General features: G+C 46.2%; 1 protein-coding gene across 1 annotated transcript in view; it reads left to right on the top strand.

The window, feature by feature from the left end:
- CEP128 (centrosomal protein 128) overlaps positions 1-15,410 on the top strand; it is a 757,252-nt gene that overhangs the window by 228,889 nt on the left and 512,953 nt on the right. Inside the window, exon 13 of the mRNA XM_086937589.1 lies at positions 2,429-3,079. Coding sequence (XP_086793715.1) covers positions 2,429-3,079 — 651 coding nt within the window. The remainder of the gene's footprint in view (positions 1-2,428; positions 3,080-15,410) is intronic.

Raw genomic sequence — 15,410 nt, 5'->3', positions numbered from 1 at the left:
AACTAGCCATGTTTTCACTCACATAGTGGAAAAGATTCACCTACAGATTGCCAAAGATTCCCTGCAAGTAGCTGTCAATTTTAATAGGAACGCCTTAGATGCATCTTTAGTGGAGGCTAATTATCTGGCAACTAAGACAGAGTGTGCTGTTAAACTAAACGTATGGCCTCCATTGGATGTTGCATCCTTTTCGGCTGCGCTACTGTCTATTAAATCAGGTGCCGTCCTGTATCTTCTCCCACCAGATAAGCTTAGACTGCTGGATATGTCAATCTTAACTGCGATCATGCAGCTCCTTAATACATCACTGAGCAAAGTTTGTGTGCCTCAGAGATGGAAACGCGCTCTAGTCCTCCCCCTTTGAAGAATGCCAATCTGGACCCTTCCTGTCTGTTGAATTTCCGTCCTGTTTCCCTGCTACCAGTCTTCTCCAAAATTCGGGAAAAACATGTTAACGCCGTGCTCACCACTTTTGTTGAGGCCCATAATTTACTCAATTCCTCACAATCCGGTTTCAGAGCTGGGCATAGCACTGAGTCCACCCTTATTGGTGTGAAGGAACATCTAAGGCAATATCCAGATGAGGGAGGTACAGCCGCTCGCATTCTGTTGGATTTGAGTGTGGCATTCGGCACTATTTCCCACTTTATTCTGGCTAACAGACTGGAGTCATTAGGACTTGAAGGCTCAGCCTTGGGGTGACTTGACTCCTTCCTAAAAGACCATTCATTCCAAGTCTTTTTGGAAAATGTAAACTCTATATCACAGGCCCTGACCTCCGGAGTTCCACAGGGCTCCATTTTGAGCCCCTTATTAGTTAACATCTATATCCGCTCTCTGATGGACTTAATAGTGAGCCGTTGCCTTACCCTCTTTTCATATGCCAATGATACTCAGATCTTTTTCTTATTATCTTCAGCACAGAGCCAAGACCCATCCTTGTTACATCTGGCCATGAGTAACATGTTGACATGGACGAATTAAAATTCACAAAAACTTAATGGCAACAAGACTGAGGTTCTGGTTCTGGGTAATACCCTCTCCTTCAGGGCCCCATGACATTTGCCAGTATTCTTTGGGACTCCACCTATTCCTTCGTCTAAGGTAAAACAACTGGGCTTTCTTATTGACGAAAAAGACCCCATAAAGCCGCAGGTGGCTAAGGTAACTGGCACATGCTTTGTTGTCCTTAAACAGCTGAAAAGAATACTTTGGCTAACTCCCTTGGCGGTCTAAAGGACTGTAATTCCGGCTCTGGTCATATCTGGATTGGATTATGGCAATGTGCTGTACCTAGGTGTGGACAAGTCCTCTGTCCACTGCTTACAGATTGTTTAAAATGTTGATACTATGCTGCACTTCCGCTTACTCAAATATGCTTCTGTTGCTTCTTTGCTCCAGGAAGGACATCAGCTTAAGATTTCCAAATCTATCGAGTTTAAAGCACGGTGCTACATGTTGAAAGCCAAATTTGGCATGGCACCACGTTACATCCTGAAACTGGTGGCTCCCTATCAGCCCAATCGATCCTTGAGACCCTTGAATCAAGCTTTGTTCATCGTACCAAGGTTCAGTTAAACCCGTATGAAAGGCAATTCCTTTGCCTACTTAGGCCCTAAATTGTGGAATTCTGTGCCTGACGCAGAAATTGCAAGTCATTTTTTTTTACTTTCTGCAAAAATCTGAAGACATGGATATTCGAAGTCACTGTCCTGGGACATTTTATCTGTACTTTCCTCGCGCTGGGAAACCCCACAGGGTAGCTGTGCATGCTGTAGGTTGCTAATATTAATAAGGGGAAAGATATGTAAATTGTTCCTATCGTAGGAGTGGTTGAGTGAGGATTGCTGAATGACTAAGGTTGTTGAGGAATGTGAATGCCATCTAGGCATCTCACCTCGGTAGCTCTCTTCATCTGTAAGAATTGAGTAGTTCTTTCTCTGTTGTACTTTCTTTCAAGCTATTGCTCTATATTGATTTTCTATAGTCTTTCCTATAGCAAACATGGATTGAACAATCTATCTTTGAAATCGTATTCTGTATTTTACCAAAACAAGCCTCTGTGGACATTTCTACTAGAAATGAAGAATGGAAACAGAGCACCCACCCCCACGAACAAGGGCATTATAGTGCCCACCTCGGTGTTCTTGTTTTTCTTTGCAGTAAAAAAAAATTCAATTATTTGGAACACCCAGTTGTTATTTATTTCTGCAACACTAAAGTGTATTGAAGGCCAACTCCAAAACATGTCATAACCCATCTGTTTTTCTCTAAAGAGGAGTTTACTGGCCCTGTAGCTTATGTAGTAATTGGAGTTGTGTAGCACCAAGGACTGTGTTTACATTCTGTTCATCACATGTTTCCCCTTGTATTAGAACATGCACCTATTTGAAATTGTACACATTAATTATTTTTCTTTTTATTTCAGTTGGTGAAAGAAAAGGATGAGCTGAAATCGCAGCTCCAGGCTGCTGTGCACCAAATAGAAAATCTGAGGAAAGAGCTTAGCGATGTCCTTGCCAAACGAGCACAGCAAGAGGAGGAGCTGCATTGCCGGGATGTAAAACTCCAAGAATCCAGGACTCACAAAATGGAGCTGGAGCGGGAGCTGAGAGAGACTCGGGACATCATCAGCCAGCTGGAGGCAGATGTCCAGAGACACAGGGAGCTTCAGCACCAGCTCAGGGAGGACAAAGACCGCCTTGAAGAAGAACTTTCTGAAGTCAACCACATGCGGGCCAAGGACAATGATCGTCTACTGGAAATGCAAGAGACCATCAAAGACTTGAGTGCTCTGAGAGTAGAACTTACCAACAGGTTAGCAGAAGAGGAGAAAGCCAACAAGGACCTCCGTAAAACTATTTCTGAGGTTCAGAAGGAGCAGGAGTTCGCCCAGGAAGAGCTTGCCAACGCGAGCCGGCAGCTAAAGATGGAGAGAGACATTCACCAAAGGGAGCTGTCGGATCTCAGGTCAGGGGCACAGAACACAAAAACGAAGCAGGAAAGGAATGTCCAGGAGATGCTCGGGCACTTCAGACAGGAAAGAGAAGAAATGGAGAACCATATAAAGACTCTGAAGGTAAGCTCATCTGAAAGGTCCAGGGCCACTTATACTGTCACACAAACTATTGTAAAGCTGCCCACCTTTTTTGTTGTTTTGACATTGGAATTAAAACTTGCATGATCACCTTTGAAGAAAAAAAAAACATGCATATTCTGTGCATGACTTCAAAGTTTTCAGCTATATTTAAGCCATGATTATGACAAGAGAGTATTAGCTGTCCGCCTCTTTCTAAAAGCCTGAAATTGTAAGGTCCACCTACCAGTATCAAATATGAGACCACATGTGTTCCTACAGGAATGGAGGTTTGACACTGGGCTTGCGGTGGAATCGCAGAACTTCTTGGCTACCCTGAGTAATTTGGTCGAGCTGTGGTAGCCAAGATCATTGGAAATGGTATGACAGTTAAGTCAGATAAAGTATAACAAGCTATTACCCAATAAATATGAATATCCAATCTAAATTACTACATTAAAAGTGTGGTATATATTGAAAAATATAGATTTTCACTCGTGTGTTGTTCGCCGCTTCATGTTGGACACAGTGGGAGCAGGCTGTTTCCCTGAAAGGGTTATAGACTCTGTGGAGTTCAGGATTGTATGAATGCCTGCCAGAATTGTGAGCACACAACACCATAAAATCTCAAAATGTATAACTAATATTTGTTAAAAATTACAATACCCCAACAATATAGGTACGGCAACAACAATATGGTTCGTAATGTTTGCAGACGCATACTAATTCTGATCATTAACTGCTCACAGTCATGAGTATATAAAATTGAAGATCGCAATCATCCCTCCACAATGGGGCTAATTTCAAAGACTTTAATATTTACTGTGTGCTGCCCTAGTTAGTGTACACAAGCACCAAAAGCAATGCAAACACAAATGTAGTCAATAGTACAAAGCATCAAAATAGTTTTTCAAAGTTCTAGAAATTACTTATTGTGCCCCGGAGGTAGCTTACATCATGGGTTAAGGGGTATTGGTTGCCTAAAATGTTTGTCTTGACTCCTTGGGCTGGCTTGGTTCTTTTATGCAGGTAAGTTCAGAGCAGCAGCAGAGGCGGCCATATGAGTTTCAGCATGGCTACTCGGACATGTCCCTATCCAGGATACAACTGGCAACATTCCACTCCTGTCCCTGTACCCTCCAAGTTCAGGAAGTCCAGTCTGTCAGACTGGGCAGAATTTCCCTCGACCGAGAGTCTTTCAGGGAGGCTGTCCGCACTGAATATTTAGCCAGGTCACAGCCTACGTTCATTTGCAACTCCCAAGTGGCTGCTCTAACAATACCTTGTGTGCTTCCTACAGACAGCCATGGAAACAACAAAATGGTAACAAGTGGGTGGATGATGATGTCCTCTGTGGGTAGCACCAATCCCCCATTTTGTGTCCTTCAAGTTTAGAAAAAATAAACATGTACGAGTAGCTACGGGCACCGCTAGTCATGGAGATCAGTATTGAAAAAAGTCATGCTCCTTATGCTTGCAAACATCCCAACATACACAAAATGTAACGGGAAGGAGCTGTTTGAACTGGCATGTTCTGATTGGCTGAGGCGAGGCCCTAACCAGACAGAACCTACCACTTCCGTCAGGGGTGGCTGATTACACTCACTGTTTAACTCAACCTTAGGAAGCTTGGTACTGAGCAGTCAGGCTTATCACAGAGGCAATGTGTTAAGCATTTTGACAGCACTCTCACACAAAAAATACACTGAGTGTCTCAAAAGAGACACAACACATGGTGTATTTAAATAAAGTTTGTATTCAACGCACACATTAATTAACATAACATGAACATCATGCATTTCTGGGCATGAATCACATTTGGAAATATCGCTAGCATACTAGGCCCAACCGTGTTAAAATGACATGAGTAATATGTACACTTGCGAAAGATCCTACTTTACCCCCCAGCACTCTTATGCGGGACAAAACGTCAGAACGAGGCCCACCCAGAAAATCTTTATAATTCAATACCACACAGTTATAGGGTGCACCCCAGATCACAACGATATCAGAAGTGTGTACACACAGTTAATTACAACTCTTTTAAACAGCAACGTGGGCCAAAGTCGTGCAGGTAAAACCAATGTCAAACGTAGTATTCTTTTGGCAAGGAATCAACGTGTAAAGGACCTCCGCTGTGCGGTATAATCACTCCCACACACTCGTTCAGCACAGATATTCGGTTCCATGGATATCAGCCAGGTCCGTATTGGAGCGCACTCGCAAACACCGACACCATAATGTGGTGCAACTGATATCCGTTAGGTCAGTTTATGATTAAGGCTCCCTGTTTTCAGTTTTTACTGATTTATACAGACAAATACAGACAGAAACCATTTATATTCTTGTCTGTATTTATTTTTAAATGTGGATAAAAACAGAAATTGGTTGCTTTTAGAGTGATTCTAAATACACTTTGCCAGGCCAATACCTATGTGGATTGATAGGTAAGGGTGTTAAAAGAAGGAATTGTAGTAAAGTGGCTTAAACAGCAGTAGGTATGTACAAGGCTGATACTTAGATGTGCATATTTTCATATAAGTGCATTTATTTATCTTCTGCAGGTGTTCATATCACTAAAACCTGGCAGGCATTCAAGGGTGACTGCATATTTATTGGTTAAATAAATGCAGAAATATACCTGTTGCAGCTTTATTTTTTCACAAAACCCATAATAAATCTGAATAAATGCAGAAAAAGTTACCAAAAAATAAATATGGATAAATACAGATGGTCAAGTCAAGTCAAGTCATGGAATTTGTATAGCGCACTACATACCCAGAGGGTTTCAAGGCGCTTAGGAAGGAGAAGGAGGGTTACTTGTCAAATATCCATGTTTTAAGTTGCTTTCTGAATGCTAGGTGGTTCTGGGTAAGGCGAAGGTACGCGGGGAGTGAGTTCCATGTTTTGGCAGCCAGGTAGGAAAAGGATCTGCCTCCCATGGTGGTCTTGTTGATGCGAGGTACAGTGGCGAGGGCTTGGCTGGAAGAACGTAGTTGGCGGGAGGGGGTGTAGAAGGACAGTCGTGAGTTGAGGCAATCTGGTCCGATGTCGTAGAGTGATTTGTGTGCGTGGGTAAGCAGGTGGAAAGTGATCCTTTTATTGACGGGTAGCCAGTGGAGGTCTTTAAGGTGATCGGAGATGTGTTCGTTGCGTGGGATGTCTAATATGAGCCTGGCTGAGGCGTTTTGGATTCGTTGGAGCTTCTTCTGGAGTTTTGCGGTAGTACCTGCGTAGAGGGTGTTTCCGTAGTCCAGTCGGCTCGTGACCAGAGCGTGGGTGACTGTTTTCCTCGTTTCGGAGGGGATCCAGCGAAATGTTTTCCTGAGCATGCGAAGAATGTTGAAGCAAGAAGAGGAAACGGCGCTGACTTGTCTGTTCATTGAGAGTGAAGAATCCAGGATGACGCCTAGGTTTCGTGCGTGGTCTGTCGGAATGGGTGCTTTTCCGAGGGCTTCTGGCCACCAGGAGTCGTCCCAAGCAGAGGGGGATGTACCTAAGATGAGGACTTCTGTTTTGTCCGAGTTCAGTTTCAGACGGCTTTGTTTCATCCATTCGGCAACTTCTTTCATTCCTTCGTGTAGGTTAGTTTTGGCGGTGCTGGGGTCATTGGTGAGGGAGAGGATCAGTTGAGTGTCGTCTGCGTAAGAGATGATGTTGAGGTTGTGTTGGCGTGCGATGGCTGCGAGGGGGCTCATGTATACGTTGAAGAGGGTGGGACTGAGTGAGGATCCTTGAGGTACGCCGCAGATGACTTCAGAGGCCTCGGATTTGAATGGAGGAAGGCGGACTCTCTGGGTTCTTCCGGTGAGGAACGAGGTGATCCATTCAAGTGCTTTTCCTTGGATTCCGATGTTATTGAGGCGTTGTAAAAGGGTGCTGTGGCAGACTGTGTCGAATGCTGCAGAGAGGTCAAGGAGGATGAGGGCGACTGTGTCTCCATTGTCCAGTAGAGTTCGAATGTCGTCTGTTGCTGCGATGAGGGCGGTCTCAGTGCTGTGTTTTGCTCGGAAGCCAGATTGTGAGGGGTCGAGGGATTTGTTGGCTTCGAGGAAGGCGGCGAGCTGGTTGTTGACAGCCTTTTCGATGACTTTGGCCGGGAATGGGAGGAGCGAGATGGGGCGGTCATTTTTGAGTTCGGTGGGGTCTGCTGTTGGTTTTTTCAGGAGGGCGGTGAGTTCAGCGTGTTTCCAGTCTTCCGGGAAGGTGGCGGAGTTGAGGGAGCAGTTGATGACGTCTCGGAGGTGTGGTGCTATGACGGAGTCTGCTTTGTTGAATATGTGGTGAGGACATGGGTCTGTGGGGGATCCTGAGTGGATGGAATTCATCAGCCGGATGGTGTCCTCAGTGGAGATCGGGTTCCAGTTGTTAAGGGTGTTCACGGGGGGAAGATGAGCAGCAAATGGTAGGGTGGTTTGGTTTCTGGGTTGGTTGTCAAAGCTGTTGTGGATGTCTGCAATCTTGTTGTGGAAAAATGAGGCTGGGGAGTCGCAGAGGGCTTGAGATGGGGTGATGTCGTTGGAGTTGGCCGAGGGATTGGAAAATTCCTTGACGATGTTGAAAAGTTCCTTGCTGTTGTGGGCGTTGTTGTCAAGTCGATCTTTGAATGCTGTTTTCTTGGCTTTTCGGATCAGTTGGTGGTGAGTGCGGGTGGCGCTTTTGAAGGCGTCCTTGGTGCTGGTGGTTGGGTCTTTTTTCCAAGCCTTTTCAAGGGAACGGCAGAGTTTCTTGGACTTCTTGAGATCATCGTTGAACCATGAGGCCTTCTTGCTGCCAGGTTTGCTTTGACGTTTTTTCAGTGGTGCTAAGGTGTCGGCGGTGTTGGATAACCATAGGGTGAGGTTGGCGGCGGCTTCGTTGGTGTCAGAAGATAGGGCTGGGGGGTATCGAAGGAGCGATGCGGAGATTTGGTCCGTGGTGATTTTGTTCCAGTTTCTTTGCAGGGTAGGTTGGAGGAGTATGTTGGGTTTTGGTTTGTTGTAGGTGAAGTGGACGCAGCTGTGGTCAGTCCAGAGGAGGTCCGTGGTGTGGCTGAAGGAGACATGGTTGCTGGAGGTGAAGATTGGGTCGAGTGTGTGACCTGCGATGTGGGTGGGGGAGGTGACCAGTTGTTTAAGTCCGAGGTTGGCGAGGTTGTCCAAGAGGGTGGCGGTGTTGCGGTCGTTGCTCTTTTCAAGGTGAAAGTTGAGGTCTCCTAGAAGGATGTAGTCTTTGGAGGGGAGCGCGTGTGGAGTGATGAAGTCCGTGATGTCTTCACTGAATTTAGCTCGGGGTCCTGGTGGTCTGTAGAGGAGGGTGCCTCTGAGTGTGGTCTTGGGGTCGATGTGTATTTGGAAGTGGAGGTGTTCGGAGTTGGCGAGGTTGGCGTCAGAGGTGGTAGAGATGCGGATTGATTTCTTATGGACGATAGCGATCCCTCCTCCTGTGTGGCTGGTACGGTCTTTGCGAGTGATCTTATAGTCTTCAGGGATGGCAATGGTGATGTCTGGTGCGGAGGAAGCGTTCATCCATGTTTCCGTTAGGAAGGCGACGTCTGGAGAGATGGTGTCTAGTAGATTCCATAGGTCAATGGCGTGCCTGTGGACCGATCGGGTGTTGAGCAGGATGCATTGTAGGTGGTTGGGGTCGGGGATCTGTGGTGTGGTCGTAGCGGAGATGTTGACGGTGCCGCTGAATTTGCAGGAGTAGCAGGAGAAAGGTCCATGGGTGTGTCCAGGAGCGGCTTGGACGCAGTTGGTGGAGCGGCCGGGGTTAAGGGCTAGGAGGGTGGCGGCATCGTAGGTAATGCGGGGGGGCTTGGCTGCGCGAGGGGCAGGGGGTCTGGCGCTGGGCGCGGTCCAGGCGCGGACGGGCGTAGACGGGCTTACCTTTGGCGCACCTTCGGCGCGAATTGGGCGCGGTCGCTGCGCGTGGACGCTGCGTGCGGGAACTCCTGTCATATATGGATAGTGGAGGGGGAGGGGCGAGGGCGTCTCAGCTGGGAGGCGGGGCGGGCTCGGGATGATCAAAACAACAACAACAATCAGACAAAATGGAGGCGGAGGGGGGAGCCCAGTGGAAATGCGCGCAGACAGGAAAAGCGGCGCTTTAAATAAATGAAAAATGCATTTTTAATACAGCGTCTACCAGGCACACAGCAGGCAGCAGTAAATGGCACAAAAGCAAAGCAGCAACGATACCAGTGACGCAGCAGGACACTGGGGAGCGACCACTCAGTCCAGGGGAAACGAGCGAGTCACGGCGCTTTACTGTGGTGGAGCGCTGATATGGTCAGTGGGAGGGCGTCTCAGCTGGGAGGCGGGGCGGGCTCGGGATGACCAAAACAACAACAACAATCAGACAAAATGGAGGCGGAGGGGGGAGCCCAGTGGAAATGCGCGCAAACAGGAAAAGCGGCGCTTTAAATAAATGAAAAATGCAGTTTTAATACAGCGTCTACCAGGCACACAGCAGGCAGCAGTAAATGGCACAAAAGCAAAGCAGCAACGATACCAGTGACGCAGCAGGACACTGGGGAGCGACCACCATAAAACAGAGAGCCCTATTTATAATGCACATGCAGATCCAGTGGCCCAAGTCCTTCTCCACCATTCATCTACCTCCAACTTCCCTACACCCATAGGCTGGACATAAAGAAAACCTTCCCTCCTGATTCTAGGCCAATTGTGGCCGGAGTCCCACTTTTTCAGGGTCCCCGGTATGAAGGTGGGTGCATATAGCAGGGTTAATTAGGCACCAGTCGACAAATGGAGGTTTGGCCACTGCTCAAGATGTTCACCCACGGTATGCGGAGCAGAAGCGGGCTGAGGGTCATAGTTGTTCAATCAAAAGATTCCACACTGTGCCTTCCGGCGCCAGCCCAGTTCTGTAAAGCACAGGGGGACAGGGTGGTGGGGGTGGAACGGGGGGGGGGGGGGGGGGGGGGAGTCGCTTAGTCTCATGACTCTTCTGATCGCTCTCTTAGCCTAAAATATTACTCTAACATCCCAGGCCCAATCCTGGCAATACTTCCTAGCAACACAAAGTCGTCAGGAGGGCAGTTGGTCCGCTGCACTGAGGACACAAAAGGAATAATTGATTAATGGGGGATGAAGCAGGGGAGCCTCTCGGAAGGAGGAACCCTGTCAGACACATGTCAATCAAAGTAGCACCCAGGTAATCTGTACACCACGGAACACAAATCTGCTCCCCAGCACCTCCCTGGAAATGAGGCACAGTGTCTGGTGGATGTTGATCCAAGTCACTCCAGACAGTTCCGGTCACACACAACGAAGAGTTGCAAAATCCGTACCTCCCTGAAAATGAGGTACAACGTCTGGTGCACGTTGATACTGGTTTCACAAGACAATTAATGAGGTACAATGTCTTGTGCACGTTGATACTGGTTTCATCAGACAATTCTGGTCACACACACAAGCGCAAGTTCAGCAGTGCTGCACGAGGTAGAATGAGGTATTACTCCGGGTATGCCCTTATCTCCAAGGGTCGCAATCTGTGAATTGGACACCGCACTCAATATGCATGCAATCGGCATGTCGCACGAAAGAAAAACGGCATGATTGATGAATCTGGCCTCGCATGGCCCCGCAACCAGTAAATCTGCTCACCACTAACAAGAATCTTATGCGTGTTGAGGCCCCACAATGCAGGGGCCATGCACCTTGGATGCCGGCAGTACTTTTGGAGCTCCGCACAAAGTAATCTGGTCTCCAGGCACAATACTGACTTCAGCGCTCACACTAAGCCACCAGTTGGGAACCAGCAGACGATGTGGGCACTTGAGAGGGCACGCTTCTCCAGGTGTCACACGTAGACAGTGTGGGTCCCTTGTGGGAGGTCTTTGATGGCCCTGAAACCTCCACTAGATAACAGGTGGGCAAGTTGGAGACTTTACTTCAGGGTACCACACAGCAGCAGGTAGTCCGCCCAGGCCAGCCACAATTCAGCAAGAGTGCACAGTCCCTTCCAAAGGCATTTATCCTCCTTGTGCACTACAGATTCCTCTGGCAGTGTCCAAAGTGCAGTTGAGTGAAAAATGCACCCTTCAAGGTGAGAGAGGAAAACAGGTTCATGGACTGAGGTTATTGCGCTTTACATGTGGGTTGTCGGTAGACCTTGTTCCTGTGTACAGCCCACAAAAATATTAATCCTCTGCCACAAGTAAATCATTTCCTAGCAGAAATGTAGAACATTGCCCCTCTCCCCCAAGAGCACCTTGAAGGAAATCTTTTGGACCTTCCTTATCCCTGTACTAGTGTCGGGGTCTACTGTAGACATTTGGATTCAGTGTGTGTGCTGGCCCTCACAGTAGGGGCCACTTGCACACACACCAAAAATATGAGGGCTAGCAGGAATTTTCATCCCTACAGTTACTGAGAGTTGTCAGTATGTGAGCCAACTTGCAGATGTTTTATTGTTTGATGTTGATGATCTCTAGAATGTATTCTTTAAGACGTGGATTCCAGCTTCCTGACTGCTGTGCATACATTTTTTTTATTAAAATGCATTAGAGCTGGCTGCATCACAGCTTTTTAAAAAATATATAATTATTTGCACAGCATGACTTGAGATCATTGCCGAAGCCAGTGGATTGCATAGGCCAGACCTATTGGCTTTGCGAATGCTTGTTTTCACTGCGAGTAAATACTGTTTTCTATTCCTGTGACGGGGCTGCAGTGCTGGTGCGGCCTTTGCTGTTTTGCGTTTGAATGGCCCTGGGTGACAGGCATGGTAATTTAATGTCCAATGAAGAGATAGGCGAGTCAGCAAATAAATAGTGAGAGCTGAGCCAGCGCCCAGCCAGGGGTCTGTCTTTGCCAAGCTTCTCCAACAAGTAGCTCATGAGCTACTAGTAGATCTACAGTTCCCTGCAAGCAGCTCTCTTGTGTGCAGCACAGAATACTATATTAGAAGATTTTACTTGGTTGAATCAATATATATATGTGCCAAAACTGAAAAGCGAGTATTCAGGATGAAAATCTGTGTGTACCTTTTCAGAATACAAAGCTTTTGTTTGGAGAAAAATGGTTGAATTTTCAAAATAATGAAGGAATGTTTATTGTGTGATTACTTAAAATCTTTTACAAAAGCAATAGCATAAAAGGTGGGTATAAAAATGTAAAAGACAGCATAAATTATGCAATAAAATGATGCCATGTTGAAATTTAGAGATGTCCTAGCATTTGTCGCCAGGCAAAATTAACAGCCACCCGAGATGTGCGGTCAAAAGTGGTTTGTATAACGAGTATGGGGTAAAACGATACTGCGGAAGGCCAGGACTGTGAAGTGCACAGGTGTGCAATATTGTGGCGTGCAGGCATGCATGGGGTTAAATTAGACAGGGCCAGTGTTGGGTTAATGTGACAAATAATAAACGATACTCTGCCCGGGTCGATAAAAATCTAATATTAAAAACGCCAATTGTGTGCTCAGTAAAGTATCGGTCTGTTTGGCTCATGGTAGTACAAAGGGCCCCGACAACAGATTATGTAGGGTGCTAGATGAAAAATAGAACCCTTTGCGGGCCTCTAAAGTGGTGCATCCTTCATCCATGCCAGTGTGCGCCTGATGTTAAAATCATCAAATTGCATTCTCTACAAGGTGTTGGTACAGTGAAAAAGGGCCTCGCCAAACGATTAAGAGAAGAGCTTGATGGGAAGTCAGAACCGTATGCGGGCCCTACTGGTGATCCGTCCTTCATGCATGCCAGAGTACGCCTTTGGAATCAGAAATGCCTAGTGCGTGTGTAAGGGTATTGTAGCCAGTTCACATAAGTAACTCCTTCAATTGGTGTTATTATGGCTCTTGATGGGCAGCAGCTTATAAGTTGCTGGCTTATGTCTACATTGCTTGGGTAGTTCTGAAGACCCTGGCTTATGTCTCCATTGCTTGGGTAGTTCTTAAGATCCTGGCTTATGTCTCCGTTGCTTGGGTAGTTCTTAAGACCCTGGCTTATGTCTCCGTTGCTTGGGTAGTTCTGAAGACCCTGGCTTATGTCTCCATTGCTTGGGTAGTTCTTAAGATCCTGGCTTATGTCTCCGTTGCTTGGGTAGTTCTTAAGACCCTGGCTTATGTCTACATTGCTTGGGTAGTTCTGAAGACCCTGGCTTATGTCTCCATTGCTTGGGTAGTTCTTAAGATCCTGGCTTATGTCTCCGTTGCTTGGGTAGTTCTTAAGACCCTGGCTTATGTCTCCGTTGCTTGGGTAGTTCTTTAGATTCTTGCTGCTTCTGCGTGGAATTTGCCAATTCATGCGAGGGCCATCGGCTCCGTGATGGAAAAATAAGTGTAAGGGCATCTTTGCATGTTCTCAAACCATTTTGCAAGAGCAGAGTTTTTAGATATAGTGTCCTCTTTTCAAAATATATTTAAAGATGATATTTGAGTGATAAGTCATTTGGCGTTGGAGAGACTTAGTACTCATATTTCCTTGCTGCTGGGGGCTTGGCATCTATGGCTTGTATGTATTAACCATGTTGTGTATTAACCATGTAGAGGCATTCCACATTGTTAAAGCCTTTCATACATTACTGATGGCAAATGACAAATTCACTGAGGTGATCACTGGTGACACACTTGCATTGAGTGGCAGCTGATTAATTCTTGTCTAACTAGTACAACACTAATTGTATTAGCAGCTCAAGGTCATTTTCATTGGAAATAACTAGCTTTTATTACAAGAAAGGCTGCAGACCCCACCTGGAAATGGCCCTTGGTGCCAAAGCATAAGCCGAGCCTTTAAAATATTTGGCAACAAAATTCTTATGAAAAAATTGGATAAAGACTCGGATTTTTTTTATTTCTTTACATTTGAAAGTTTACATTTACTATCTACTAAATCTAAATTTAGGACATCTATTATATCACTACATTAAATGATATTTATTGAAAGTGATCAGTTCTAAACATGTACGTGGAAACGGGCAATTTTGTTATCACTGGCTTCCTTAGACCGAACAAAGAGAAGGATTTCTGAAAACTTAACACCCGTGTGTATGCAAGACGTATTGACAAAGACTAGAGGTCCCTGTTGTACTGCTGTCTACAGTGGCGCAGTGAACCTCCCACTTAAACAGCTTTAGCGGGGCTTCCACGGAGCCTGATGGGCTGGTGAACTGGCCCTACTAAAACTTTATTTAGTAGTTTATGGGCCTCTTCTGCCTGCAGGTCTGCAAACAGAATGCTCGTAAATAATACTGTTAAGGAGTACCATGGTAGTGGGTTGTGGGAGGTGGACGGACGAGCAAAGCACACAAAAAAACAAAAAAAGATACATTATAAAATAATTATAATAGGTAAAACACAGAGAGGTGAACAAATAGAAAAAGGAAGCACGAGATCGCAAGGTGAGGGGAAAAAAAGTAAGGTCAGAGACACAAGATGGGAAAGAACAGGAAGAGAATTGAAGGGTGAAAGGAAGGAAGAAAATGTGAAAGCAAATATGGAAGAAAAGTGAAAGGTAGCTTACAAGGTTAATGGACGGGTGAAAAGATGGACTGGTCGACGAGTGAGTGGATCAGTGGGTGAAGGGATGGATAGACGGAAGGATGAAGAATGTGCAGGTGGGGAAGATTGAAACGATGGATAGATGAACACATGGTTATGTTAACGGGTGAAAGGATGGGTGGGTAGGGATGGAAATTGAAAGGATGGGCAGATAACGCAGAAACAGAGGGTAAAATGATGGATGGATGAGAGGAGGATGAAAGGTTGGAGAGAACTCGAAGGACAGTCAGGTTTTCTCGCTTGGCGTGCTCATTGGGATTAGTGGTATGACTTGTCTGTTTAGCTTCCCCAAAAAATTAAGCAGCAAATCACCTTCTCATATTTAATGCATGCACTCATCTGCCCTGCGGTTACCAATGGTTGTATTTAAAACAATGCATACATGAGGGAAAGGGACCCACTCTGGTATGCTTGCCCCGGCACTCCTTTGGGGAGCAGTCTCCCAGGGGTAAAGGTCCGGCCAAATATTCGGCTCAAACCTTTCTTGCGGGTTACCTGATAGTCCTGTGTGCTGTACAGCCCAGGGATTAATAAACACCATCAGATCGGCATATCAATGGACTGGCACACAAGGCTCCTTGCAATCGTGTCTGGACATCGACCCGGCTTGGAGCTCATCTCATTGATCTTGAAAGGATGAAAACGGAGTCTATCACCGAATCTGAGCATGTGATTTGTGTCCGCAGCAGTTGCATTAGCCCATTTAGCTACCCTAAAATAAAGATGTAATAAAAATGCGGGCTAATTTTTCTATCTTTTTTTCCGTTTCATATATCGGGGGGGGGGGGGCACTTATTAGTAGCTTCAGACATGATACTCCAAGGTGCAT

This window comes from Lissotriton vulgaris, chromosome 9 (assembly GCF_964263255.1).
Source record: "Lissotriton vulgaris chromosome 9, aLisVul1.2, whole genome shotgun sequence".
Classification (NCBI taxonomy): domain Eukaryota; kingdom Metazoa; phylum Chordata; class Amphibia; order Caudata; family Salamandridae; genus Lissotriton; species Lissotriton vulgaris.
The sequence above is the reverse complement of the archived record's forward strand: the minus strand, read 5'-3'. Positions and strand labels throughout refer to the sequence as shown.